The sequence below is a fragment of the Seriola aureovittata genome, chromosome 16 (assembly GCF_021018895.1).
Source record: "Seriola aureovittata isolate HTS-2021-v1 ecotype China chromosome 16, ASM2101889v1, whole genome shotgun sequence".
NCBI classification, from domain to species: Eukaryota; Metazoa; Chordata; class Actinopteri; order Carangiformes; family Carangidae; genus Seriola; species Seriola aureovittata.
In genome coordinates, this window is record NC_079379.1 from 9,571,842 (window position 1) to 9,599,406 (window position 27,565).

Here is a 27,565-nt window from a genome sequence, read left to right on the forward strand (position 1 = left end):
TTTGGACAAAAGTGCCCATGTGTAAACCTGAGTGTGTGTGTGTGTGTGTGCCTGCCTGCATGTACAGCGTGCACAAAATCCATCACAACCCCCAGTGGACTTTTTTCAGTGCCTCTCCCTAAATAAGACCTGCTTGTCAGCTTAGGAGACAGACAGGTTGGGCGAGGAGGGAGACACTGCCTCAGTGTTAGCCGATTCAGAGGCACAAAGGCCATCCTACGGTGAAATATAACCAGGCCCTTTGTGCCCAAGTTAAGTCCATTCCCTTTGGGGTTTGTGGGATGGTTTTTGGCATCGATGAACAGTTTTTCCCCCTGACTTTTGTACAGAGATGCGATAGGGGTCTAGTGTATTTTCCTGCCTGACTTATGGGCCTGGCTATGAGAAGTGAGAGGACACGTTTGGAGGGGACATCACACTCAGTCATTGCTTTCAAGTGCACAGCTTTTTCCCAGGGCAGTTCCTCACCTTTAGGAAATATTTAGCTCTCTTTCAGTGTTGTGTCATAGGGAAACAAAGAGAAGCAGTGTGTGTTAGTGTGTGTGTGTCAGAGAGCGAGACCTTGCGACGTCCAAAACTCTCAGCCAAGTTCTGCTCCACACATTGACCATTAAATAAATGGCTTTGATTTGCAATTCTGTCATAAAGTAATCTGTGGACCGGTGGATGAGCATGTTGGACAGCGTCAGACAGAGCGGTGCACTTGTCAGAGCTCATAAGATGTGAGCTATGACTCCATTTGTGCAGAGGTCTGTGGAGCGTGAGAAGAGCTTGGAGGGATTGGGCCATCAGTCTTGAAGGTCAAGGGAGCAGGGCGACGTGTGACAACAATGACAGAGACAAACAAGCTGCCAAGTACACAGAGTGAGCCTCAGGTGGTGGGATAGAGTGAGAGTCCTGCATTGAAAATGTGACTTAAGTAAAAGTATTTAAGTAGAATTGGCAAAATGTAGTTAAAGTATTTAAAAGTAAGAGTATTCAATGCAGAAACATGTCCCCTGGGATTTTTATAACATCATTATTACTCGTTCATGTGTAAGCAGTGGTTTACTGTTGTAATTTGTTGAGGTTGTTGAGGAGGTAATGTATAACTATCTTAAATAGGACGTCTAATCTCCTGATCTTGATTAATCAACTGATGCCCATCACAATTATCCAGAGCACAAAGTGACACCTTCAAATTTCTTGTTTTGTCTGAACAATGGTCAAAACTTTAAGTTATTCAGTTTACTACAGTTTAAGCAGCAAATCCTCACTTTGAGAAGCTGAAATTATTTAATATTATGCTATGCAATTCTGCATTAAAACTGACTTGAACTATTAATCACTTGTTGAAATTGTTTTAATTTTCGGTGACTCATCATTTCAGCTCCAACTTTATATGCTGTGGAGTAATTTCACTAAATTGTTTTACCAGTTATGTTGTGGTGGCGAATGTAATCACTGTCTGTATTATACTCAGAGGTAATAATATCTTTGGTGTACAAAGCACAGGACTCCAGACACCCGTCAGTGGTTAGATTTAGCCAACAAAAGAACGTAGGTTAGTTTGGTTGGTTAGGGTTAAGCCTTAAGACCAGTTTACAGACTGTGAACGTATCCTTGAAGGTTAGGGAGAGATGGTGGTTTCAGTTAAATGCTGATAAACACATTGTGATTCAAGTCACTGTAGGCTTTTTCTGAATTAAATCAGGCCGTGATCTTTCTCTGATCTTGCCATCTCATGAACATGTCATTCAAAGGATGACAGATCACTTAAGTAGCAGCTCTTTGGGCGGGCGGGTCATCCATATTGAAAATTAATATTCAACCCCACTGTTGGGTGTATTGGTATATTGTGAAAAGATGGTTGTAATATTACCATCTGTGTTTTTGTATCAACTAAGAGTAATGATATTTTGTACATTTCTAAAGAAAAGGATGGTCGTGATCGTTTTGGTATCTATGGTGAAATTTTTGGTCACATGACGTATCAATTAACTGCATAGAAGGAAACCAGACACAGCCTCAGAAACCAGCCTGATCATCCGGTCACTATAAAGCATGTCAAAAATATAAAAACTATGGTTATATTTGTCCTATCATAATCTACCCTTGAGCCTTCCTTTTGCATGAAATATGTAAGATAGCTGAAGGGCCACTTACTCATTGTCTTGCCCACAGTGTTTTGACGAATACCTACTTTTTAATGGTTCTCACAAGTTGCCTGAAGCATAACTGGCTATCTTAACAATCATTAAGTATGTCTTCATTTCTATTTGGGGAAGTGTAAGGTAAGATTTTACAGATGTTTAATGGACTGGAAGAGTTCAGCCTCGCTGTTTAAATTAAATTGTTGTAATTATATGGATGGAAAATACTGTAATATGGATGAAACTTTTTTTTTTTTTTTTTTAAGTACAGTAATTAAATATTGAGGAGCCATTATTGTCTTGAAAAGAAATTCTTCCAATTAAGTCCACCAGAGTCAGGTGATTTCTCTCTCCACTGAAAGAGCTTTCACTTCACCATTTTACACCTGACCATGTGTGTTATCTGAATGGTGTGTTACCATTCAGACAACTTTGCTGCCTCCTAGTGGTACTTTAAACTATTTGCAGAACATCACAAGAATGGTCCGACATTGCTTTTCTAAAATATGTAAAGTGTTTGGTTGGCTTGTTTTGGTGTGTCCTTTCGGTGTGTCCTTTCGCAGGCTGGTTCAAAGGGAGCAGCTGAAAAGTTGGCATTAAATGTTTCATTGCTGGACTATTCCTTCCCCTTTAAATTGACAATCGACTCAAACAATTAAATTTGAACAATACGGGTAGTAGAGACGCAGACAGAGAATGGGAGAAACTTGAGAGGAAGGCAACAAAAGGTTCAATATCATTAAAAGAAACTGTGTTTTATGTGCATTTATCTCTACTGTTTCCGCATGGAGTCAGCTTTAGGCTGAAAGTTGAAAACACTAAAAACAATATAGAATACACTCTATGATGTTTATTCTTAAATGCGTAGAACCTGTAGCTGATGAATTTTTCATATTTCTGTGCTGTATAAAGGCTGGTGTTCTCCAGTAGCCTGAGGGACTGCAGTGCTCAGTCCTCTGTCAGCTGAGCTGGTACTGTGTCACATGAGCAAACTACTGCTCTTCATGTAGTGCTCCTGGCCCAATGAAGCAGCTGTAGGAGCAGAGCTGTTCCGAAAAACACACTACATATTTGTAAGACACAAGTAGCCTTAAGTGCCCCCTCCCTCACCCCCCCTCTCTCCCACATCAGCACCACTCTGCATCCTGCTGAGGTTTCCAAACCATCCAATCTCAGGGATGGTGGAGGAGGGAGGCAAGACGCCATCTTGTTTGTTTTAGTCATAGGAGGAGGTGGAAAAACAGCCACCAGCAGCAGCCGGCAAAACGGGAAAAAGGCTAATCGGCTAACCGGTGAGTAATTTATGTTTGATGTGACGGTGAGAAAAACAAAATAGGGCAATTAATATACATATATTTCTCTCTCTCTCTCTCTCTCTCTCTCTCTCTCTCTCTATATATATATATATATATATATATATATATATATAACTAACAATTATAACTAACAGTTATATATATATATATTATACATTATACTTATTTACTAATGTTCAAACGGAAAGCGTCAACGGTTAATGCGGTTTAATATACCTGTCGGGTTGTAAGGATCGTCTCCTTTTAATGACATTAACATTTAAAAAAGCCTATATGCTTTCCGCTGAACTCCTTACCTGCGTATAATGTTACTGACTCGTTATATTTTGCACTGACAGCAGTCAAACATCTGCGTTTGGTGCAGCAGGTCCTGGTACAGTGTAGTGCTGCGTGTACCGTTTTTACCTACCTGAAGGACATATTCCGGTGCATTTGCTTCTACAGACATTTAACAGACTTTAACACGGATTCAGGCATGTTTATTCATCGCATGCAGACCACAGGATATGTAAAATAAGCGTCCCAGACAGGGGCGGTTACAAGTTCATCTGAGATCCGGGGTTTATGCTGCGTCTCATTTACCTCGTAAGTTGGAGTGGGAACTACGTCACACCCGAGCCGTGATGAACAAACCGGCACACCTGTGTGGTTTGGTGTCCGTGGGGGTGGCGAGTCAGGCAGACTGGAAAATAAAGTAATAAAATGATTGGCAATAACTTCAACAGTGTCCTCATTACCATCATTAGCAGGGACAGCAACATTTTATTGTCCACGACTTTCTTACTAAAGAACTGTTTATTTCACGTTTACCCTGCCAGCTGAAATAACGTGTTAATGTTACAAATATTAGTGAACACAGCTTTTAAGTAACGTAGTCGTTCCGGGTTGCTTTTCTTTTACTTGCTTCATTTTGGTGGCCTGGCTGTCAGAGCATGAAGGCTGGTCGCTGGAAACTGTCCCAGCTTTTGCTCCAGTGACAGGGACTGAGCAAAAACACTACAAGGGGTCTCAGTTTTCAGTTCTGTCAGTGCTTTGCTTCGACCATTCAGTGTAAAACTAATTGATTTCAATGCAGCTATGATCTGCTTTTGGTACAAAAAAAAAAAAAAAAGCCAAACATGATGAATAGTAAAAGATTTGGAGCCCAAGCCACATAAGCCTCCTGTGATCTCATATGATCACAGGACTGTGCAAAAGACAGAAGAAACTGGGTATAAACAACAGAGTTTACTAAATTAACAGGCGGTAATTTAAAGGTGCAAAAGGTAACGAACAATGGCAAGGAGGATGAGCTATATATAAGCCATTACCAAAACTATGTTGACATAGCTTGACAAAAAGAAAAGAAATTAGGTCTTCAACTACCAATTACTTTTATTACAGATTTATCTACAGATTATTTTCTTGATTAATTTATTTTGTCTATAAATTAACCAGAAAATATGCCACAGCCTAAAGTGATCTATTATGATGACTTGTTTCCTTAAACCTGCAGTTATTTAATCGACACATGTTCATTGGTGTTGCCATGCCAGGTAATGGTTTAGAAAAGTTTCAATTAATCAGCTTTCACCCTGCCATGACAACCATATCTGCATCTTCAAAGAGATGCTTAAAATGCTCAGACAACAAACTGAATGTGTCCTCTCAGATATCATTTTTTCTTTCCCTATTCAGAGTTGTGATTTCGGTCATATACAGTGTGTTGTTTCTCAGTGTGTGTTGTTTCCTCTCTCCAGGCCTGACGCCCTCCCCCTTCCCCTTTCCCTTGAGGTGAGAAGACACTGAGAAAATGTTTTACGCCCACTTTGTCCTCAGCAAACGTGGGCCGCTGGCCAAGATCTGGCTGGCGGCCCACTGGGACAAGAAGCTGACCAAAGCACATGTGTTTGAGTGTAATCTGGAGAGCAGCGTGGAGAGCATCATCTCACCCAAGGTAATTTCTCGTGGTGTTAACTTTCACGCCTCCCAGTCCCTTTCAAAGGAGATTATTTAAGCTTTACATGCAAAGAAAGTTTTGTGTCAGAAAGTGTGAAGTGTCCTGATTGATTCAGACTATTAATTCATTAACTGAAATCTAATTTTAGGATTGTGAACAGTGGCTGGTTATAGTCTCACAAAAGCAAAAATTTGACACCATATTAAATGTAATATTTTGTGTTTTGTGCCTGCTGATTTCAATAGGCATTTTTTTTAAACATCATTTGGGCTTTTGTAACTTGACACATTTATATAAAACACTGCAGATTTATTTTACAGTATTGTAACAGGTTTCCTTCTAAATGTACCTTTTGTCTTTACTTTGACAGGTGAAAATGGCTTTACGAACATCAGGGCATCTGCTGCTGGGGGTGGTCAGGATCTACCACAGGAAGGCCAAGTACCTGCTGGCAGACTGTAACGAGGCCTTCATCAAGATCAAGATGGCATTTAGACCAGGTTAAGGCGAACACATTGATCAACATGCAATACTGTACATACACACAATATAAATACACACATCGGTTGCTTCACCTTCACCCTGTACACACAATAAATGATTCCAAATTTATTCAGAAAAATTTAGTTTAAATTATTTATTGTTAAATTATTCTCGCCAATGTATCAACCTGTTTTCTGTACTTTTCCTACCCATCTAAGGCTCTTTCTTAATACCGCATGTGTTTATGTTATCAGAGTTAAGCTTGGTTACTCGTGCTGTAACTCTTTTCCTACATTTTGGTGTTTCAGGTGTGGTGGATCTTCCAGAGGAGAACAGAGAAGCAGCCTACAACGCTATCACTCTTCCTGAGGAGTTCCACGATTTTGACCAGCCACTACCAGACCTCGAGTGAGTCCTCTATCAGTCTACCTCTTCAGGAGAGAAAATTAGGTAGAAATACACAAGAAAATTTGTTGGGCATTTTTTTCCTGCCTTTACTAGATAGAAAAGGAAAAGTATAGAGATGACAGGAAAAAAGAAAATGATAGAAAGACGAGGAATGACATGCAACAAAGGTCCAAAAGCACTCTCTGGTTCACAGTTGGCCCTAGGCCACCATGGCAGCTGTTGTGTACGTACAGTATACTTGACATTTCTCTTGCTTAAAAACATCAGTTTTTAGTTTTTCTTTCCAGTATATTTCTGCCTGTAATGTTGACTTTTCATTAATATTATAGAACATCCGTATTTTCTTTTCTCCAACTAGAAGAATTATTATGATGGCTCTCGCCCTTGCTCTCGACCTGCATGTATTACTCATTTGAATATTTTGGGAAATGTAGATGCAAAGAGACAAAGCAGGTGGGTTTACAAGCACTTCAACACAAATGAACTCCTGGAAGACATTGAATAAGTAACAAAGTCTGGATTTAGTTTACATACGAAGGGAAGTGCAGTGAATGCAAGATAAATATTGAATTGACTGTGCGGTGTGCTTTCGCTTTCAGTGACATTGACGTGGCTCAGCAGTTCAACTTGAACCAGAGCAGAGTGGAGGAGATCACAATGAGAGAGGAGGTGGGCAACCTCAACCTGCTGCAGGACAACGACTTCGGTAGGCATCTTTTCCTCCGAGCATGCAGACTTTTGTTTATGTTTGACAGTCGAGAGCTTCCATGTAACACCACAGCTTTATCCTGTTATAAATGGGAAGCCACACGGAAGGATCTGAGGATAAATACTTCATGAAAGGATCCTTTTCTGAGATCCACCAGCCGCCAGCAGTTTAAACACTTTTTTTTCATCGTTAGTTGACAGGTTCACAGCCTCGTCTCGCCCACATTTTACATTATATACTGTAAGGATACACATTTCTGTTGTGCAGCTGACTTCGGGATGGACGACCGGGAGATGATGCGGGAGGAGAGTGCGTTCGAGGTGGACATCATGGGGACATCAGCTTCCAACCTGCTGCTGGAGGCTGAAGGAGCAACTAACCCGATGGCTGATAAGTCCAACCACCTGGAGTACGACGACCAGTACAAGGATGACTTCGGAGACAACCCCATGGAGAGTAATGAGGGAGGCATGCTGGGTAATATCCTACACTTCATTGGCGAAATAGATGCAATAATTTTAGGACAGCAAGTTTTGAACCTGAGAAAATAATAACACACTTTAGTTTTCTGATATCTGTATATGACACTTGCACTGTACACTGTGTTCATAAAATGACCTTTTATCTCTGTGTAGTGGACAAGCTGCTGAGTAACGAGGATGGCGGCGGCATCTTTGACGATCCTCCCGCCATCACAGAGAGTGTGATGATGCCTCAGGACCACGGAGACGATGATGATGACTTTGATGCCCTCTCCGGTCAGTTCCACAAATAACTGCAGCACCAAGTCGTTGTTTCGTGGTGTGTTGCAAAAGCTGGTTGTATTAAGGTTGAAATTACAGTGCGTCCGCCTCTTCATAAATATCCATTGTGGTGAGCGGCTGTGATTGTGTGTTGTTAGCGGGAGCCCCAGACAGTCCAGACTCAGGCCCAACAGAGCCCCTACCAGCCATGGCGGACCAGGCAGAACAGACAACCCTGGTTCACAATGAAGAAGAAACCTTTGCCCTGGAGCCCATTGACATCACAGGTAAAGCCGCTGATGTCAAGAGATATCAGAGCTACTGCGGTCTGTGCTGCTGTTTTACATCCGTCTCCCTATGTCCTGTGCAGTAAAGGAGACCAAGGCGAAGCGTAAGAGGAAGCTTATTGTGGACAGCGTGAAGGAGTTGGACAGTAAAACCATCCGTGCACAGCTGTCTGACTACTCTGACATTGTCACCACCCTGGACCTGGCGCCTCCCACCAAGAAGCTGATGATGTGGAAGGAGACCGGAGGAGTCGAGAAGCTTTTCTCACTGCCTGCTCAGCCTCTCTGGAACATTAGGCTGCTCAAGGTAACAGAGATGTACAATTATTCAGGGATAATTATACACAGTGCTATTGTGATAACAGTCCCACAAATTACAGAATTAAAATACTTTATCTCTCTGCCTCTGTGCTTTCTCTGCTTTTCTCTTTTTAGATGTTTACAAGGTGTCTGACACCGCTGGTGCCAGACGAGCTGAGGAAGAGGAGGAAAGGTGGAGAGGCTGACAGTCTGGATGAGTTCCTCAAAGATCTGGAGAACCCAGAGGTGCCCAGAGAGGAAACCACAGGCCACCAGCAGAGAGACATCATGGGTGAGAAATGGCTTTTTGTGTACAGTTATGCTGAATGGGCACAAAGGAAACATATTTTGTTAATGTCAGTGTTCCTATCGTACACGTCCATTTGCCTTCCAGACCAGACCATCATGGAGGAGGCCAGTGCACTTCAGACGTCAGCTGTGGAGGGAAGCAGGACGACGCTGGATGAATCAGTCATGCCCCCACCATCTTCCCAACGAGGCCTGAAACGCAAATCCCAGGACACAGAGCCAGCCCTGCCTGTGAGTTCACGTCCCCATAGTAGTAGTGTCTGAACTGAAGAAGATGCAAACTCACCACCCATCCTTACACCTATTAGACTTTTCCACATCTGATATCCACCCGTATTTAATGCCATCTAACTCCAGTAACTTCACTCTGTTTACTTTTCTTATTTTGCTTTTCTTATACCCTTCACTCTCCTCTGTTGCTCTGCTCTCTCTTTGTCCTCTCTTATAACTCTCCCACCATCTCTGTTTCCTCTTACACTCTTTCCTCTAGATGGGAGCTTTGGACCAGCAACAACAACAACAACAGCAGCAGCAGCAGCAGCAGCAGCAGCAGGGGTCCAGAGCCTGTAATGTGTCCCAGCAGCTGGAGGCGTCGTCTAATGTGGAATTACCCCCAGAGGAAACCACCGCTAACATCAGCCAGCTGATAGAGTTGGACCTGCTCGCCGATAAGGACAAGAAAAAGAACGATGATGACTCTGATGAAGAGGTGAGATTGAGATCCACAAAAACTTTTAGTATTATTTTTTCTTATTTTATATAGTTTTTTTTTTTTTTCATCCTTTAACTGAGCATGGACAGACTCGTTGTATCAAGGACTCCACCACCTTTATCAGTATTTACAGCAGAGTTTTTCGTGTGTCAGGAGGAGGAGGCGCAGGGAGGCGACCAGGACCAGGAGGAGAAGAGGTGGAACAAGAGAACCCAGCAGATGCTTCATGGCCTACAGGTGTGTACATGGTTGTCGTCTTAGAAGAAACAGAAGAACAGAGCAGCAAGTGAAGAGCAATGCATGAAATAATACAGCAGTCAATATAAATTAATAGTAGAGATCACTTCCCCATGTGAGTAGATGAAGCAAAGTACACTACTAATACATTATTAAATGATGGAGATACAAAATGCTTGCACCTTCCCTGACTCTCTCTCTGTCTCTCACCCTCACCTTGGCTCAGAGGGTGATGGCCAAAACAGGCGCCCAGTCGGTCAGCCTGCTGGACCTGTGCAGGAACAACAACAGGAAGCAGGCAGCAGCCAAGTTCTACAGCTTCCTGGTGCTGAAGAAGCAGCAGGCGGTGGAGCTCGTCCAGGAGGAGCCTTACAGCGACATCATAGCTACACCTGGACCTCGCTTCCACATCATCTAGGAAAAAAAAATACTCTCCTGTGTACCCCTTACATTTAGGTTGGAAGACAATTTTGTGTTTACACAGCGGCAAATCAATCAACCGTGTTACTTGTAGACTCATCTCTCCCACTACTGCGGGGGAAAAAAAAGAAGATCTTATCTGATAGGTTCTCATGTACACAACCAAAAGGAGCATGCACCATATCCAGATTCTGCAAGAGTACAATATAACAGTTAACAGTAGTGATTTGCAGACTCGGACCAGGAATGCATCATTACACACGTGTAGTGTAGCACTTTAAGCAGTTGTTTTTGCAAATGCTTTGCCCGCATCAGACTGTTTACGCCTCACAAGAGTCAGCAAAACTACAATTGTGTCCCAAATCTGTACAACACACTGACTCTAAGCAGGATCTGAATATGAAGTGTGTTCAGACTATTTATACCAAAACACATTAGATTTTTGAGTACACTGTTATTCTCCTATAATTCAATTCACACAGGAAATGGAGAAGTTTCTTACGGCTAGAAAATCAAATTTGAATCTAATTGTGGATGATGGTGAAATAGCTCTACAACATATGATAAAACATAAAAAGTTCCTAATACTGGATAATGGAAAAACATTATCATTGACTTTGACTCTTTGTTTAATCAGCAGTGTCATTCTGAAGTCAGTTGAAGTCAAGTCTGTTGACACTTAGTATCACTTCCTGTAAGGATAAAATGGTTAAGATGATTTCTGGCCAAAAAAAAATACTGTGAAGATTAGTATATAGTGTGTAGTATTGAATTGGGACACATTTTATAATAAAAAAAAATATCTTCAGTTTTAACCTATAGATAATGTAAACATCAGTGGTCTGCCAATATGTGCATGCTCTATCCTGTAATATTTTACTAGAGTGGAATTGCTCCAGGAACTACTTTTTATTGCCGTCTTGCTCCCTAACTCTTAAAATGACTTGAAGTATGTGACACATAGACTTCTTTTATCCAATGTCCCTTTTATATATTGATAATCATTTAGTTACTGAGTGACATACAGTAATATATTGTCTTGATAATGAAGACTATTCAGCTGTTGTGGTGTAATACTGTTCCACAGTAACCTTTGACAGTGTAAATCAAATAGATACTCTGTTCAATATTCATTTAATGTTATAACATATAACAGTTGTAGAGAAATGAATTGTTTTTTTATTTAAAAGTAAAATGGATTTTTAATCTAAATGACGTGGAAACCTGAAACATGATCAAGAGAAGTCTGAATGAACACATGTGGGATATGCGTCATTGTTTGGACTCTAAACTCATCGTACGACAAAAATACAACAGAACTAATCTAGCAGAAAAAACAAATCACACAGTGTACAGTATAGTATGTCATTGTGACCACACTTCTTTCTGTGCTTCTGCGAAGACAGCTGAATGCATCGTTTTTGATATCCACTTCCATATAAACTGCTGGTTATGTAATGTCTGAGTGCATCTTATATTTCAAACTATGTGCCTGTAAACCTGCTTTTTTATTTTGTATAAAAGCCAAGACAAATCCTCTCAATCTCAAAAGTATTGCTTTGTTTCTGAACAGTTTCAGTTCCATGCCTGCAAAGCCATGAGTCCTGGAAACTGTTGCAAAACTTTTCAAAATTAAACAAATACCATGACCAGTATTTCAGAATGGCATTTTGTGTAACAAACATCAATTTGTTCTACGTGGTAACATCAGAATAACAGACCAGAGGTTAATGTGGAGAGTGTAATAATTTTAGATTGGGGTTATATTAAACATGAACATCTTTGACTTCTTCGAATAATATTTATGCAAGAAACAACATGGCTTAAGTCTCTGTCTTCTTGCCATATTATGTATTTGTAACTGCAGGAGCAGATAGATTAATCTCCTCACTCCGTATTTTGTTTCTTGTGTCGACTTCTTTTCCTCTTCTCCCCCTGCTCTGACTTCTTCAGTGGTGGCGTCGGCACTCCTTTCTTCTTCTTCTTAAGGCAGCTCAGAGGGTTAGGGTTGTTCTGTTTCCTCTTCCTCTTCTTCCCTCGCCTCTCTCCGTCCTTCTGGTTGATTCCCTGCTCCTCTTTCAGGCTGCGGATGCTCTGCTGCTGGGCCGGGCTCACCAGCTGGCCGAGCTGGACGGCCTGCACGTGGTCGAGGGACGTCTGGCTGGGTTTGTCCAGCACGATGGTGTTGAGGATGATGTAGAGCAGAGGAACGCCTGGGATCTTCTTCAGGCCCGTGGTCACTGTGTGGTCCTAGAGATCACACACACACACACACCAAACATAGTGGACTTGTGTGAGGGGATGCAAATGTTATACATGTCAACAGTACTAGTACTTGGCTTTAATTTAGGCTCTTCCTAAACTTCCTAAACAAATTCCTTAACTGATATCAAGGGATTCATCAAGTTAATAAGCACCAAAAGCAGCACTCTCTACCTGTCATTAGGATAAAACACATTTTTAAATCGATTCTCCCAGGGTTGATGCTGATTTGCTTCATTCTAAATCAGTGTTTTCTCCACATTTTTGACTGGTGGCTCCTTAAAACGAAGCAGGGTCTGCTTGCAACCCCTCGTCCAGTTGTGACCATTTAAACAAAGAGGGATTTTCTCCTCTAAATCTCTAATCTCTAAGTCTGTTTCATTTTAATAACTGTTAGAGGCTCAAAGAGGTAAAATTCATCAATGCATCCACAACCAGGAGATATTTTAAACATATGAGAGTGGACTAACTCACTATGCTATTACACAAGTTCCCTTTTCTCCATATCTACTCATTCACACTTTGTGCTGAGCACCTACATCTGCACAGACTCCGTCCCTCTACATTGTTTTTAGAGACACACATGCATGTGACATATGCAGCTGCACTGTCTGGTATATTTATTTACAACACTTTTAATAGTTTAAGTACTTTCTTGGCAAACACCCAATCTACTTACTGGTAATCTCTTATACACAGATGGGAATCTAATGAAAGCTTTATTAAAAAGGTAAATAATATGCCGGAGAGGTCAAATAGCTAAGCTTATATACACTTTAAATCCTACTAAGTTACCTACCTAAGTTGAAACTGTTTTAAAGAGGTGCTGATGCAACTTTATGATCATGTGGAGCCTGAAGTTTTTGGTGCTGTTGAACTGTATTGCATTATACTGATATTTTAACAACCAGCCTCCAAAATGGTCATAAAGTTAAATCAACTCCTCTCTAGAGTGATCTAAACATTACACGCTTCATGAACAGAGGATTTGTTGCATGACTGTTATATTGCACTGGGCTCATCTGGGTCTATCTAATACACTGGAAACTGAGTGTTGAAACATGTAGACAGTGCCAGTCACTTCCACCCTAAAACAAATTTTATTTCTAATGTAATTTCCTTGCATTTAATACAAAATGTAAAAGCCTCCTCTGGGTGGTGTTTGAGTGTGTGTAGGATCTCAAAGTATTTACCTGAGTGGCTACAAAGTAGTGGTGTGGGTTTGTGTCCCCCAGCATGGACAGCAGACACTCTGAAGCGGGGACTGGGTTCTTGAAATGTGGACAATTCCTGACCTGAAACCTCTGCAGGATGATTTTGGCTCCATACAGCTCTTTCCCCAGAGTCTCCAGTTCTTTCAGTGCACAGCTGAGATAAACACACACATGGGTAAATAACGGGATATTAGATAAGATGGGACAGTTAAATGTATCCAGTACAGAAGTAAATCTACTCACTTTGTGGTGCACAGATGCACCTCCCCCATCAAGTACTTGGGCATTTGTTCTTTGATCTGGATCTTGTTTTTCAACGCAGCCTGACAAAAAGTCCCATCGATGAGGATCTGAAAAGGTTCCCTAAAGTTGAAGTTGTATTTGTAGAAACTTATGGTTTTCTTGGCTTGTTTCTGTCTCTTGATCTTCATGTTGGTTGTTGGGTAAAGTCAAAGCACAGGCTGGTTCTGGTTAATAACAACTTTTCTTCTTTCTCTTCAGAAAATATCAAGAGCCTTTAGCGATGTTTTCAAATGTCCGGTGGAGTTTAACAAATTTAATGGACGATTTTCGTACACATTCTCTAAATATCACTATCAACGGACTTCAGCATGGATTCTGATGTACACACGCTTGCGGTACTTACTTCTAATGGCACCGATCGGAAACAAAGTACACGACGAAGGTTCCGGTGGTTTAAGAAATTGTCCGACCGTCCTGTCGTTTATGTTTTGTTTTATTGTGTCACACTGAGTTTCATTAGACAAAGATGTACAATCCAATAATAAACAAACCAGCATAAACAAAAACAAAAACCTTAAAGTATATAGATACCTTTTCAAAATTTGGACTTTTAAGTAAAACATTTGGACTTTTAATTCAAAATTATGAGTTTACTTTGTATTGTTTATAGGTTAGTTTATATAAAATAGGTGATATATCATAGTCATTATCTCATAATTATGAATTAATATTTCATTATTGAACTCTGGTATAGTCTATATATAGAAGGTAATTATATCATAATTATGACTATCTCATATTTTTTGACTGATTAATATTATTATTGTTATTACAGTGGGTGGTGTTTATATTCTCCTCGTCTCTTGTTTTCCCGGAAGCGGAAGTCTTCATTCAGGTAGAGCTACAGCAGCAGCGCCGGTTGCTTCGGCGACACTTGTCGTTACCTCTGACTAACTGTAAACGTTAGCTCGGCTCGGGCCGTGTGGGTCAGGTCGGTGCTTTACCTTCCTTCTTTGCTTGTACGGTAAATATTATGGCGGCCGCGAATCCACGGTCCTCGAGTGATGGCGGCCCGGCCAGCAGAGGAGGATTCTCGGCCGGGGAGAGCAGCAACGACGGGTCGGGCGGCAGCAGCGGCGGCGGCAGCGGAGAGGGCGAACGGGAGCGGGACCGGGCCACCTTCGAGTGCAACATTTGTTTGGACACTGCCAGGGACGCTGTCATCAGTATGTGCGGCCACTTGTTCTGGTACGAGACGAGGCGGGGAAAGAGGGGTAGTTTTGATGTGTGGAGGTGGTTGTTTTTGTTTCTCTGTCTGTGTAGTCCGCCGGAGCGGAGTGTAGTTTTGCCGTTTGTGCGGCCTCCTTTACCATCAGATTGAGTTAATTTGACGGCGGAATCACACCCAACGACTCGCTCTAACCCGGAGGATGTCTCCGCATTATGTAGGACAGTGACAGACACATACCGAATCAATTCTGACCCTCCGACTAATATATTCGACGAAAGCTGAAGTGTTTATAGTTCAAAAGTGTTAGATCGAAAACTTTGACATATTCCTTCACAGATCTACTGTGGATAACCACGGCTTAGGTGGGGCCGGGGTGAAAATGTGTTGTTGCCCTCTTTACACCTGTCTGCTCCATTAGAAGCCAACCAGTACGCTAGAGATGAAATGATTAGTTGATCAGTTGAGTGACAGGTTTGCTGGGTTTTGTCATTTTCTACAACAGTAAAACGTGTGTTGTTTTGAATCTTGTACAGACAGTAAAAAGCTGTTTGAATACGTTAACGCTGCATTCAGGAATAACGATTTTTCCACTGTGTTCTGACCTTTTTATAGACCAAACAATCAGCTGATTAAAGAAAATAACCAGGTCAGATCAGATCAGGTGTATTGATGATAAAGACAATGCAGTTGTCTCTTGCAGTTGTTCTATAATGTAATAATACTTCTTTGCACGAGTTTTTATGTATTAATTATTCAAAATAGTGAAAAAAATTTAAGCAATTTTATGAAACACCACTTTAGAAGAAATTAAGTCAATATAAACTCAGCAACACTTAACTAAACCAAAATTACATTTTAACAGAGCCTCTCCACTAGACCAGGGCCACCAATGGTTCCAAGATGGAGTATGGAGGACTCATGGTTGATATTTTACCTCAAGTGATACAAATTTATGTTATGGGATAAACCTGTGGCCTTTGGGTCCCTATGCAGTAGCCCGTTTTGGCCGGTTTGATGTGGTGTAGGTCAGAGGTCACAGTTGCATTCAGTGCCATTGTAGATCACACACCCTGATCACTCACTCAGACTCTCTGTGACACATTAACTTTGCTGTCTCAGTTAAAACTGTGTGTTGATCATTTGTAGCGTTCAGATCAGCTCAGTCTTCAGTCATTCACGGCAGCAAATACACTGTCAGGTTTACTGTAGAGCTGACATGATTAGTTGATTAATTGATTTATTTTTAAGCAAAAACACCAAATATTCTCTGGTGTCAGCGTCTCATATGTGAGGATTTTCTGTTGTTTTATATCATTGTAAAGTGAATATCTTCTGGTTTTGTAAGTTTTTATATGTTTGATTTAGAAACAGTACAGTATGTCAACTGGAGAGCAGTGAGTGTTCGCTGTAACCTGAGTTTGCATTTCAGCTGTGATTCTAATCGTTTCTCCTATCGTGGTTTTGATCAAGAGTTGTGCAAGCCTCAACCTTGAAACCACTTTGTGTTGAAAATGTGCACAATGTACACATATTCTCAGTGACATTTGTGTGGCTCATTCATGAGTTTTGAGTGTTGACTGACGGCCATGCCTGCTCACAGGTTGAGGCTAATGTGAGATTAAGGCCAAGGGTGTCAGACTGGAGTCAAACCCAAGGGCGTTGTAATCAGTAGTAAAAGTCATAACAGGGTTTGTCACACACAGGAGAAAATGTAACTTCTCTTTACTTGTTGGTGTGTAACTGTTTGGTTTTGTTGGGTTTTTTTGTGTTTTGCAGCAGAAAAAGAAGGGGTTTCATGAAGTAAGAAATGCTCCTGTGCATTAATAATTATGTATTTTTTACCATTTAGTGTTTCTCCCGTTATATGAACATGATCCAATGGAGTGTTAGTTAGACTGATTTACAAGATTTTTTATTTTTTATTTTTTTTAAGGGAGGTGCCTGAATCCGGTCCTCACTCCAGCAGAGCAGGTGTAATGCACTTTAACATTGGTAACCACCTGATATTAAACACCAATCTTTTATTTTGAAATAATCCTTTAATTTCCGGATAAGTCTGAAAATTAAAGTAAAAAAATTGGGTTTTTATTTTGTGTAGTTTTAAGAAAGGAGGACAGGTTAGTGTAACGCCTTTCTTTCTCATCTACAAGAATGGTGTGCAAGGAACAAGGAGAGGGAGAGTCAAATTGCTCAGCTTTGAAGTGTCTATAGCTGAAATAATGTTAAAAAATATACATACATGTTTTCCACCAAGTCTTTTAGTGACCTCTCTAACAGTTGGCAATTTGGCTGCTGGCCCACAGTTCATTTGAGTTTGCCATTCTGACTCCTAGGGAATAGTGCATGAATTTTAATATGGTCTAATTATGTTTTGCTGATGATTTAGTTAATTGATCAAGGGAATGGTGCATTTCTGCTGAAATCTTATATTTGCATGTACGGTTGCTACATAACCATGCACTGAAGTTCCTGTGTCATGGGCTGATGTAATTTAGTTGCCATGTTACCTGTGTCCCCCTGTTCTCTCACTCAACGCCAGTGCAATGTGATGAAACCGTGATGATGAAACTATCAGCAACGAAGAAAAGTGTTGACGTCAGTTCACCTGCTGCAACTTCAAATTTGCAACTTAATTAGAAAATTAAATGTAATTTTTCATCACAAATACCTCAAACTCTGTCACATGCATTTTCTATGTCAGATGGCATTAAGCTCCTAACACATCTTGTATTCAGCTGAAGTGGACATTTAACTTTGACACAGTTTATTGCTTTGTGCCAGCTAATCTGGCTGGCAGTTCTCCATCAGTTCAGCTGCAGGAAAACACAGCGTTTGTGGCCAGAGTGCTTTGAATTTCACAGTTGTGAACTAGTATCACTTTGTTTAGGATCATAGCTCTTGCTGTATATTCAACTAACTAGAAACAGTAACAGCCTCCTCCTAAGTACACTCTGTTTCATCAGATATTTCACCAACACTTAATCAGATTTTAGTTTGAAAATTACAGTAAATTAAGGAATCAGCCATTCTAGCATCCAGAGGAATGATTTGTGCGAAAGAGACATTAATGCCAATTTAATACTTTGAGGTTAATGAGCATGTGACATCGTTACTATCCCCTTGAGTGTCCCTGTCTGTGTTGTCGTCAGAGATGTCGGCTGCGCAGGCTGCAGGAGAAGTGAATTTTCTTCACATAGATCGAATTAGATCTCATCAAGTTAGATTAGAAATGGAGAAAAGTAGCATCAGGGGAATCAGTAGAGAAAGCAAAATTACATCGTCCATTTACATTAACCACCAGCAAGCTTCTGACTGTAAGGCTCAGAACAGGAAGGCATGTTGAAAGTTCAAGTCAAAGTGTTTGCATATGTAAAACCGGCAAGAAAAGCAATAATCTGAGTGGTTAAAAGGATGGCTCCCAACCTTTTTGCCTTATGACTGCTTAAAATTAAACAGTTACTACTTGCGACCTCTCATCACACATTGTTCGAGGTAGAAGAGAAGAGATAGAAATGTCTGGTGTCCCACAAGAAAAAAAGATTGGAAGAAGCAATCAGCATAATTTAGTGGGGGTTTTTTTTCTCTTTCTTGACCTGTTAATCTCCTTGAAACCCCTCACGTTCATCTGGCGATCCTTTGTACAGTCACAACCCCCCCGGTTGGAAACCTAATTATTCACGTAATTTTTCAAATTAATGCTGTTTGGGTACTTGTGTTAACATCTTGGCACGAGTTCACCAGTTATACTTGAACTTGGAAGGTCGCTCATGATTGGTTGCAGTTTGTGTGCCAAACTAATTTCAACTCACACAACTCGCAACTTTTAAAAATATTATCTGCCCATTATTTTCTCTTATGTGTTAAGTCTATAAAGTGTCAGAAAATAAGAAAAAAATTGCAAAAAACTGCTTGTTTTCGCATCAGGAATTTGCTTCCACACACAGCTGACTAATTGTTATCTCATGACCGTCCGTCCACACTTTGGTCACGTGATTACACCTGAGCTACCTCCATCCCCTGATGAAGACTGTTAAATGTGCTCCAAAGCTCCATCAAAAGCTACTAAATGGACCTTAAGATTATTTAGCGACATGCTTCTAAATGTTAGCATGTTGTTTCAGGCGGTCTCAGGCTGTTTCTGCTGTGGCATCCATCTGTAGGTCTTTGTATATGAACCTGTGGAGAGAAAACTGTGGCTGCGGGGCTTTTTTTCATTGGATTACAAGAACATGACTTGTATATGTTTTTCAGGAATAAGTTTATATGCTGTAAATCTATTTTCCCTTAGCCGATCAAGTAGCCCTTCATCTGCACTCGCCTATGTTTCTTTGAACAGATTTTTAACAGGGTGTTGTTTAACGCTGTTGATTATATAAAGGTGGATATTGTTACAGTACTTTTTTATCATTGAAAACATAGTGATGCTGCTTGGTGTAAAGGCTCGGCCTTTTTTCACCCCAGTAGGTTCAGTGAAGTTTAAAACTGAAATCAATAACCGACTAAACATTTCAGTTTTTTTTTTTTTAAGCAAAAACACAAAACATTGTCTGAGTGTAGCATCTCTAATATGACTATATGTGATCGTATATGATAATTATATGCATATCTTTGGGGTTTGGACTGTTTTTTTGATTTTAATAAAGGCACCACCTTGTTCTTCTTATCTAATGAGCAAAATGATAAATTGAGAAAATAATCAGTTTACACTCGGAGGTTTAGGGTTTCCAAAGAGTTCTGTCTTTCCAAAAAAAAAACAACCACCAAGCATTGTGTTTACTAACTGCTGTCTGTAAACACCTCATTATCATCAGGAGGGACTCATTAAGCAGATAATAATAATCTTGTCCAGGTTAAGATTCATATTCTAATTTGATGTTATGAAAATAAGACCTTTGGGGGGGTCATATAATCGAGTCTGTGATACACTAAGGAGGCGTACACGCTAACAGTTGTTGAGCCACTTATTGGAAATGAAGCGGTTATTTTCAGCTCTGCTTTACGTGTGGCCACATGTTTAATCAGTTGAATGCGTTGTTATGTTAGCTTGGGCCTTACGCTTTGTTGAGCCGTTTGCATCCACAGGAATGTCATTCTCAGCAGCAATCTGATAGCTGGTATTACACTAATGCTGTACACACTGAGCCGTGTTGTGAGCCTGTGTGTGTGTGTAAAAGCCTGCAGATTGACAGCTTTATGGTTTGTTTGGCTCAGCTGGTTATTTTGTTATTGTTCATGTTTAGTTTGGCGGGGTCAACCCGAGGCGATCGAGCTTTTGAATGTTTTGTGGTTGTGAAGGTGCTGAAAGCGTCAGAAGCAAGTCCTGCCTGTTCCTTGGCATGATCTGAGTTACTCTGCGGGCAAAATCTGTGACAGAAGCCTACAGAGAGATAAAGAACATGGTAAAGTCAAAAATCAGACTCTTCAAAGGAAAATGAAACTCTTTCCAGCTACAGATGCTGCTACAAACTGCACTGTTACACCTAGCGGCAGTATTTGCTTCCATTTATGCCTTAAACAATCTTCTCAGTCAAAAACGACAATACCTTTGTGACAGGAACACACTCGTTCTGGGTTTTGAAAAGTGCTCTGTTCACATCATGTAGAAATTTAAAATGCACGGAGGGGCAGAAGGTACATCTCTCTGCAGCGTGTCCTAATTAACTGAGGTCCCAGGGCAAAACTATAGGCTGGTGGTGCAGGATTAATATATACAGGGCTTTCAAACTTGCAGATTAGTTTGGTAAAATTAAAAGTTGCAAAGAAAAAATCCACCTAAAACCCATTCATTTGCCTTTTATTTGTTATATATATATATACTGTCGTTTTTTCAGTTGATTTTTAGCTGATACAAATCTGAAAATTCTGACTTTCCTGTAGGTAATATTGAACTGATGATTCCAAGAAAATAAAGCACAGTTTTGGGAAAATCAGCTGGGTAGATAGTTATCTTATGACGTTCATCAACGGTATTCATCTATAGTATTATATCTTCCTATTGGAAAACACATTGTCAGTGCTCAGGGCTGATAAACTCACTCGTTGCCCACAAAACAGTCACTTAAAGTGATACATTAACTGAGCTCAACAGCCATCACTGTTCGAGCCAAGTTTCTCAACTCAGTGTCTGAGGAGAGAAAGTAAATGACGCTCGCAGCGGATGGAGTGCAGGGTCTTCAGAGGACAAGATGAAGCCAGTTTTTCGAGTAGGCAAGGAGCTTTGTCTTCTTGTCATGTTACTGACGTGACATGAACATTGTTTGATTGTGTGGTTGCTAGAGAGCTGTAAGGTGCAGGATGTAGGAATATTCACCTACGCCAACTCGATGTAGCACCTCCCCGAACCCTCCATCCTGGACTCCCACAATGCAGCAGCGGGTCGACCGGGCCAGCCGCCACTCAGGCAAGACTCTGGTAACTGCTGACAACAGATGGAGCCAATTAATAGCAGCGATGGGGAGCAGGGATGAGTTTAATCAGCCGTCTCGTTAGGAACAGGTTCTTCTAAACCAGCTGGGCTTTCATAGGTTGGAAGCCACGGGTGACAAAGGAAAATCCGACCAGTCTCACAGCACTGAGAGTTACCAAAAACTACTCGGGCGTCGTGTTTACTGCATCCATTGAGGTTGATTTGATACATATTCTTTTTTTTTTTTTTAAAGTAGCTTCAGGGATGTTGGTGGTATTACTGAAGCAAACAGCTGACATTTTAAAAGAACGCAGCTATTGTGAGAATGCAAATTAATGTTTTTGTTCCTCTCTGTCTCTACAGCTGGCCCTGTCTTCATCAAGTGAGTATTTCCTCCGTTGGTCTCTTGCATTGCAACACTGGTTATGGCTCAGCACACACACACACACACACACACACACACACACACACACACACACACACACACACACACACTGTTGTTTTTAATATTCTAACAGGTTCAACTTCTGCTCAGGTAGAAGCCGGGTGGAGCTGATAATCAGTCAGTCTTGTGGTCAAATGATTAGTTAGTTGACAGAAAATAAATTACCAGTTATTTTGACAGTAGATTTATTATTTAATTTATCAAGCAAGAAATGCCAAACACCCACAGGTTCCAAGTGTTTAAATTTGAGGATGTCAGTGTAGTTTGAGTATCTATGGATAAAATTTGGTTAAGGGGAAATTGTGAGAGGCTTTTTTTTTTTTTTTTTTTTTTTAAATTGTCGACATTTTATAGATAAAATGATAACCAATAATGAAAATATGTTAGTTGCAGCCCTAATTCAGTCATGCCCATCATCACAATGTCCCTGGTTCAAATGCAGGGAGCACTTTTGTTGCACGTCATCCCCTCCTTCCTTCCTGTCACTTTTGTACCAGCTGCTATCAATTCTAAAAAAATCAAAACTGCTTTAGCAGCTTTGTCGTGAACTCTGACCGGTGAATTTGCGCTGAAAGCCGACAGACAAAATGTCGTTTGGATGCATCTTGTTTATGACGAATATTTAATTCTAGCGGTGCCCCATCACTCTCTTTTGTACCATTTAGCACTAACAGACTACAGCACAGCTTTGCTCTATACTGACTTCAATTCTTTACTTACTCCATCACTGCACTGCTCACAGCTTGCATCCACGCTGTGTTCATTTGTTATCATTTGGGGTCACGAGTCAATGTCGGTGGCTAGAACTAATAGATGCAACAGCAAAGTGAGGGAGATGACAGTCAAGCAGGGTCCACACACACACACACACACACACACACACACACACACACACACACACACACACACACACACACACACACACACACACACACACACCCAGTGTAAGTGGGCTGTTTGCGGAGCAGTTGCCTCCAGCATGTAAAGTGAAGTGTGATCAGAGGGTTGTGATGTAACCTCAGCGTGGAAACTACACCTGTCAGTTGACTTAGTGCAGCTTAAACATGCTAATGCACTTAATGCATCTGTTTACTTCAGCTTTCTCTGCTACTCACCACTTCACCAAGTTGAGCTCTACATGGCTCAGTGAAGCAGCATAAGCACTACATAGATTCAACAAAAATTTAATTTTATTACAGCCATTAATAAGATCTTACCATTAATAATTTTAACGGTTTTGTTGTGAATGTGCTGCTAGGGCAAAATGCCACAGGAGATCTTTGTTGCGCTTCAGGTAATAACCACCAGGATAAATCTTGAAACTGTTGCAGCTTTTCTTGGAAAATGTAGTTGATGTCTTTGCTTTTATTTGGCAGTGAACCCAGTATTTAGAAAGCAAACCTTGATTTGCCGTAGGAATACACTAGACAGGGTTTATCTGATTTGAATTCTAAACATTTTTGACATCTTTCTCCCTCTGTTGCCCCTCTCAGTGGTTAGAGACACGGCCCAGCAGGCAGCAGTGTCCTGTATGTAAAGCTGGAATCAGCAGAGAGAAAGTCATCCCACTGTACGGCAGAGGGAGCTCCAGCCAAGAGGACCCCAGGTACACTGGAGTCCATGTGTGTTTGTGTGCGTTTGTTTATGTGCTAGCTTAATGGTTGCCTTACGAATGACTGACTGTTTCTGTTGTTGTTCAGGTTGAAAACTCCACCTCGGCCTCAGGGACAGAGAACAGAGCCAGAGAGCAGAGGCGGGGTGAGTCGGTTTCTACTCACTGATTATGTTCCAAAAGTCAATCAAATCCTTTCCCACTGCTCGTCATAATTACAGTATTATCTTGTATTATCAGTATTTTTAAAGCTTGATCTTCGGTTTTCTCTGTGCACAGATGTTCCAGGGTTTCGGGGACACTGGCTTTCACATGTCTTTTGGCATCGGTGCTTTCCCCTTCGGCTTCTTCACCACAGTCTTCAACACCAACGACCCCTTTCACAGAGCAGGTAAACGCGCACAGCTGTGGCTACATCGGCCAGAAACACTCTCCACCCCAAGTCTGACAAGCTATAAGCAGTAGTGATGTTGTTGTGACCGCACCAGTCTGCTAGCAGATAAGGCTCAGTTTGCTTGAATGAGCTGACTTTGGTTCATGCAGGTTGGAACAATTGCCGCTCAGGACAAATTCGCCTCATGTTTTGTCTGAACTCGCATTAAGATCACTTAAGATCTGGTTTGAAGACCTTCAATATCCAGTCGATTTTACATTTACATGGTGGCCATCCTTTATAGTAGAGTTATAATTTAATTAGAATATATTGTATTTAAAAAGGAAGTGTCCCCTGTTGCTCTTACCATCATTCAGAAATTGCTGGAAACGTTACTGTAAGAAAGTTATTTTGATAATTAGTGGGAGAAATTGGATTCCTGAGACACTGCAGTAACGACCTTTACCTTCCCTCTTCTCTACCATTAGATCAGTATGCAGGTGATCACCAAGGCAACGGTAACCTCAACAACGGCAATAACAACTGGCAAGATTCCCTCTTCCTGTTCGTGGCCATCTTTTTCTTCTTCTGGCTGCTGAGCGTGTGATGGAGAGACGGGATGGGATGAATGAATGAATGAATGGATGGACAGACGGACACACGAGTGGATCACTGGGAGGGAGGAGCGCAAAAAAAAAAAGTAACAAAAAAAACAAACAAACAAACAAAACAAAAAAACAGATTTCACACACTTAACTCGAGCCACAGACACACACTCATGTTACATTTTCCAGCAGGTACTAAACTTGGGAGAGAGTGTAGCACTGTGTTTGATCCTAAAAGGAGAACCACAGGAATTTGGTTTTCTTCTCCTCCTGGAAACGACAGATTCACTTTAGGGATATACTCAGCCCCACCCACCTGCTTCTTTTATTGTTTATGCAAGAAACACACACAAAAAATTGGTGTTGCGTGAATTCAAAATAAATCATGTTAGCTCTCCATCTCTAGACACACACACACGCACACCTGTAGATATATGCACACCGAAAAATATAGGCGGACACTTAAGTTGAAGGGGTTCAGAGTCAGTATTATGTGACTAGGGTGAGCTATGGTAAGGATTTTTGTTTGTTCATGTGTGTGAGTGTGTGTGTTTGTCGAGCGCTGCAGAAGAGAGATGGGTGGAGGAAAGTTCCAGGCAGTGACTAACTCTGTTTTGGTTTACATCTGTCTTCGAAGAGTCAGCAGTTTATTCCTTAAACAGAGAGAGGGAGGACGGTTGTGGAAAGTTGAGGGAGGGGTATGAAATAACACAATAGTTGCTGTAGCAGCTATTTCTTACTCTAAAAGGCCAAAGAGTAGTGGATCAGTCACACACGATGTCGGGGGTGAAAAATGTCATTAAATCGTTCCTGTTTACAGTTTCCTCGTGAAATGAACAAGTACTCCTAGATTTGCGACTTGCTCTTAAAAGCAGACTGACATATAGAAATAGCACAGATGGATGCATTTTTATATACATTTGTCTTAACAAAAACTGCCATTGCACTGTGAAGTCATTTGTAGATAGAGCTGTCCTAAAGATCGGAGTGTGGTGCTGGTGTGGAACCACTTGTTGCTCCTTTTCCCACAAAGCTGTACTAACATGGACGGGTGCACCCATCAAGGGCCAGTGTAGGAGAATTTTGTATCATCATGAGCAACTTGAGAGAATAAAAAATAATCTGACACACACAGTTTGTTGATGACAGAGCGAACTGTCATGACAGAGAAGCTCTGGGTGATAAAGTAGCTTGATGGGATGCTACGCAATACATCATGACAGCGAGAGGAGTCAATGCAGCGTAACAAGTGGGGAGAATCCATTCAGTTAGCCATGGAGGTGAAAAGGTCAGCACACAGCTGATGAGCAACAGTTCAATGAACTGTGCCCCAGTATGATTATAAAATGTAAAACACACTTCTTTCTGTCAGTTGATTTTTTTTTTTTTTTTTTTTTTTCCTGACTAAATGTGTCTGTGTGTCTGAGTGAGTGTGTATACATTATATATTTGTATATATGAATATTGTAAATGCTGTTTTTACGTGTTTCTGACTGGATGACCAGCCATAGAGAGCAGGAGAGGACGAGAGGTGTGAGTAGGCCTCAAGATGCTTTTGTAAAGCAAGAAACCATCTGGTTCCTGGTTTCCATAACTCCTGTGTTTTATTTTTGAAAAGGCGTGCAGCCTGAGGTTAAAAACTACGCTCTCATAAGGTTAAATAAATGTCACAAGAGCAAAAAAGTCTGTCCTTCCCTGTCAATGTGATTTGATATGATTCAGCTCATTTTGCTCTCTTGTAACTGACACAGTGCACATTAAAGAGCTCCTGTTTTGAGGCAGTTGAGCAATGTAAAACTACAGTAACATACATTCACCTAAATATGTGACAACAAAAGATCCAGATTCAGCTTTGTGTTTGATTTTCACCCGGAGATAGGAAAATGGTCCAGTTTTGGCTCTAAAGAGAACTCCACCGATTTAGCATCGCACTTCTGTTACGTTGGACTCAATGGATGGTTTTAAAAAGTATCCGAATTGATACAGCAGAACACATTCTTCTTCCTTGTTAAAACCTGGTGCCCAACATTACCCACAGTGCAACTCGTGGCTAGTTCGCTATTGGCCAATGTAGTCTCGAGCTGCTAGTCACAAGCAGCTGCTGCCTTCAGTTTCCTTTGGACAACAAAAGGCTTTATACTACTTTTTTTTCACATATGCAGCAGTACCAGCCCAAGACCTGTTAACAGACTTTGATTTGTAAAATCAGTGGAGTTTCCCTTTAACTTGTGTTAAACTGGATGGATTGAATCAGGTCTGAGGCACTTCAACATTCACACCAGGGTCAGAGATGAAACTCAAGGTCCTCTGTGGGATGGACAGGATGGCTGTTGGGGCTCGTCATTTCTTGCATACCTGTCTGTCCAGCTACACTTTGTATTAAGAGGGTTAAGTGATACTAGAACAAAGTGGTGGAGTCTTGACAGACTGAACCTGGAGACATTGTGCAAAACCAAATGGTCTAGGAGATTAAAACTTGATAAAATCATTGACTTGTTTTGCGTCGTCATTATCTAGATTTTGTGAAAGGACTTGATTAGTCAATCTTGAGATTGACAGATGTAGGTATTCATTTAATAATTTAGGTCATTTTTTGTAAAAGATTTGGGTTTTTGACTGGACAAAACAAGATATTTGAAGACCTCAGAAAGCTCAGAGGAACTTGGACATTTTTTCACTGTTGTCTGATGTTTTGTAGACAATTTATTGATTAATCAATAAAATGACCAGTTTAAATGATCATGAAAATAATCTTAGATGCAGCCCTCATGTTCAGTGGTAAAAGAAGTGCTCAGGACTTTTACTTAAATAGAAGTACAAAAGTATAAGCATCAAAATACACTTAAGTTGTACAAGTACTTATGTAGAATGTCCAATTTCAGAATCCTTAATATATATTTGCCTCTGAATTGCAGTGAAGTAGAGGTATAAAGTAGCAGAAAATAGAAATACATAAGTATGAATGCCTCAGAGCTGTACTTCAGTGTAGTATTGGAGTAAATGTACTTTATTACTACTGCTAGTGGCTACAATCCCCACAAATGGCTTGACAAGTTACCGTGTGTGTTTACATGTAACTCAACATGTCAACAGTCTTCTGCACTACAGCTTGAGCAGGTCTTAAGATCACATGACATGACATTTAACTGTGGAGTCCTGGAAGACAAAAGAAATCAGTC

The 27,565-nt window shown here is 40.8% G+C and overlaps 3 protein-coding genes across 3 annotated transcripts; 2 read left to right on the plus strand and 1 right to left on the minus strand.

The window, feature by feature from the left end:
* The first annotated feature begins 3,131 nt into the window (after positions 1-3,131).
* Positions 3,132-11,650, plus strand: LOC130184111 (double-strand-break repair protein rad21 homolog A-like). The gene is made up of 14 exons (XM_056399908.1): positions 3,132-3,424; positions 5,188-5,384; positions 5,758-5,887; positions 6,179-6,278; positions 6,878-6,984; positions 7,255-7,464; positions 7,623-7,745; positions 7,889-8,017; positions 8,101-8,324; positions 8,453-8,609; positions 8,712-8,857; positions 9,117-9,335; positions 9,492-9,575; positions 9,802-11,650. Exons 2-14 carry the CDS (start codon positions 5,241-5,243, stop codon positions 9,991-9,993), a joined length of 1,965 nt encoding a protein of 654 aa, XP_056255883.1. The 5' UTR covers positions 3,132-3,424; positions 5,188-5,240; the 3' UTR covers positions 9,994-11,650.
* Positions 11,113-14,104, minus strand: utp23 (UTP23 small subunit processome component). Its single transcript, XM_056399909.1, has 3 exons — positions 13,715-14,104; positions 13,451-13,625; positions 11,113-12,245 (listed from the first exon to the last, which is right to left on the minus strand). Exons 1-3 carry the CDS (start codon positions 13,900-13,902, stop codon positions 11,883-11,885), a joined length of 726 nt encoding a protein of 241 aa, XP_056255884.1. The 5' UTR covers positions 13,903-14,104; the 3' UTR covers positions 11,113-11,882.
* A 487-nt stretch (positions 14,105-14,591) lies between these two features.
* rnf5 (ring finger protein 5) lies at positions 14,592-26,874 on the plus strand. The gene is made up of 6 exons (XM_056399873.1): positions 14,592-14,962; positions 21,715-21,733; positions 23,290-23,402; positions 23,497-23,554; positions 23,688-23,799; positions 24,270-26,874. Exons 1-6 carry the CDS (start codon positions 14,748-14,750, stop codon positions 24,386-24,388), a joined length of 636 nt encoding a protein of 211 aa, XP_056255848.1. The 5' UTR covers positions 14,592-14,747; the 3' UTR covers positions 24,389-26,874.
* The last annotated feature ends 691 nt before the right edge of the window (positions 26,875-27,565 follow it).

Excerpts from the sequence above, each read along its gene's own strand:
- LOC130184111 (XM_056399908.1), top strand. The coding sequence starts at position 5,241 with ATGTTTTACGCCCACTTTGTCCTCAGCAAACGTGGGCCGCTGGCCAAG. Across the intron at positions 5,888-6,178 it reads CAAGATGGCATTTAGACCAG|GTGTGGTGGATCTTCCAGAG; the intron begins GTTAAGGCGAAC and ends TTGGTGTTTCAG. Across the intron at positions 8,858-9,116 it reads ACACAGAGCCAGCCCTGCCT|ATGGGAGCTTTGGACCAGCA; the intron begins GTGAGTTCACGT and ends TCTTTCCTCTAG.
- utp23 (XM_056399909.1), bottom strand. The coding sequence starts at position 13,902 with ATGAAGATCAAGAGACAGAAACAAGCCAAGAAAACCATAAGTTTCTAC. Across the intron at positions 13,626-13,714 it reads GTGCATCTGTGCACCACAAA|CTGTGCACTGAAAGAACTGG; the intron begins GTGAGTAGATTT and ends TGTTTATCTCAG. Across the intron at positions 12,246-13,450 it reads ACTACTTTGTAGCCACTCAG|GACCACACAGTGACCACGGG; the intron begins GTAAATACTTTG and ends TGTGATCTCTAG.
- rnf5 (XM_056399873.1), top strand. The coding sequence starts at position 14,748 with ATGGCGGCCGCGAATCCACGGTCCTCGAGTGATGGCGGCCCGGCCAGC. Across the intron at positions 23,555-23,687 it reads AGCCAGAGAGCAGAGGCGGG|ATGTTCCAGGGTTTCGGGGA; the intron begins GTGAGTCGGTTT and ends CTCTGTGCACAG. Across the intron at positions 23,800-24,269 it reads CGACCCCTTTCACAGAGCAG|ATCAGTATGCAGGTGATCAC; the intron begins GTAAACGCGCAC and ends CTCTACCATTAG.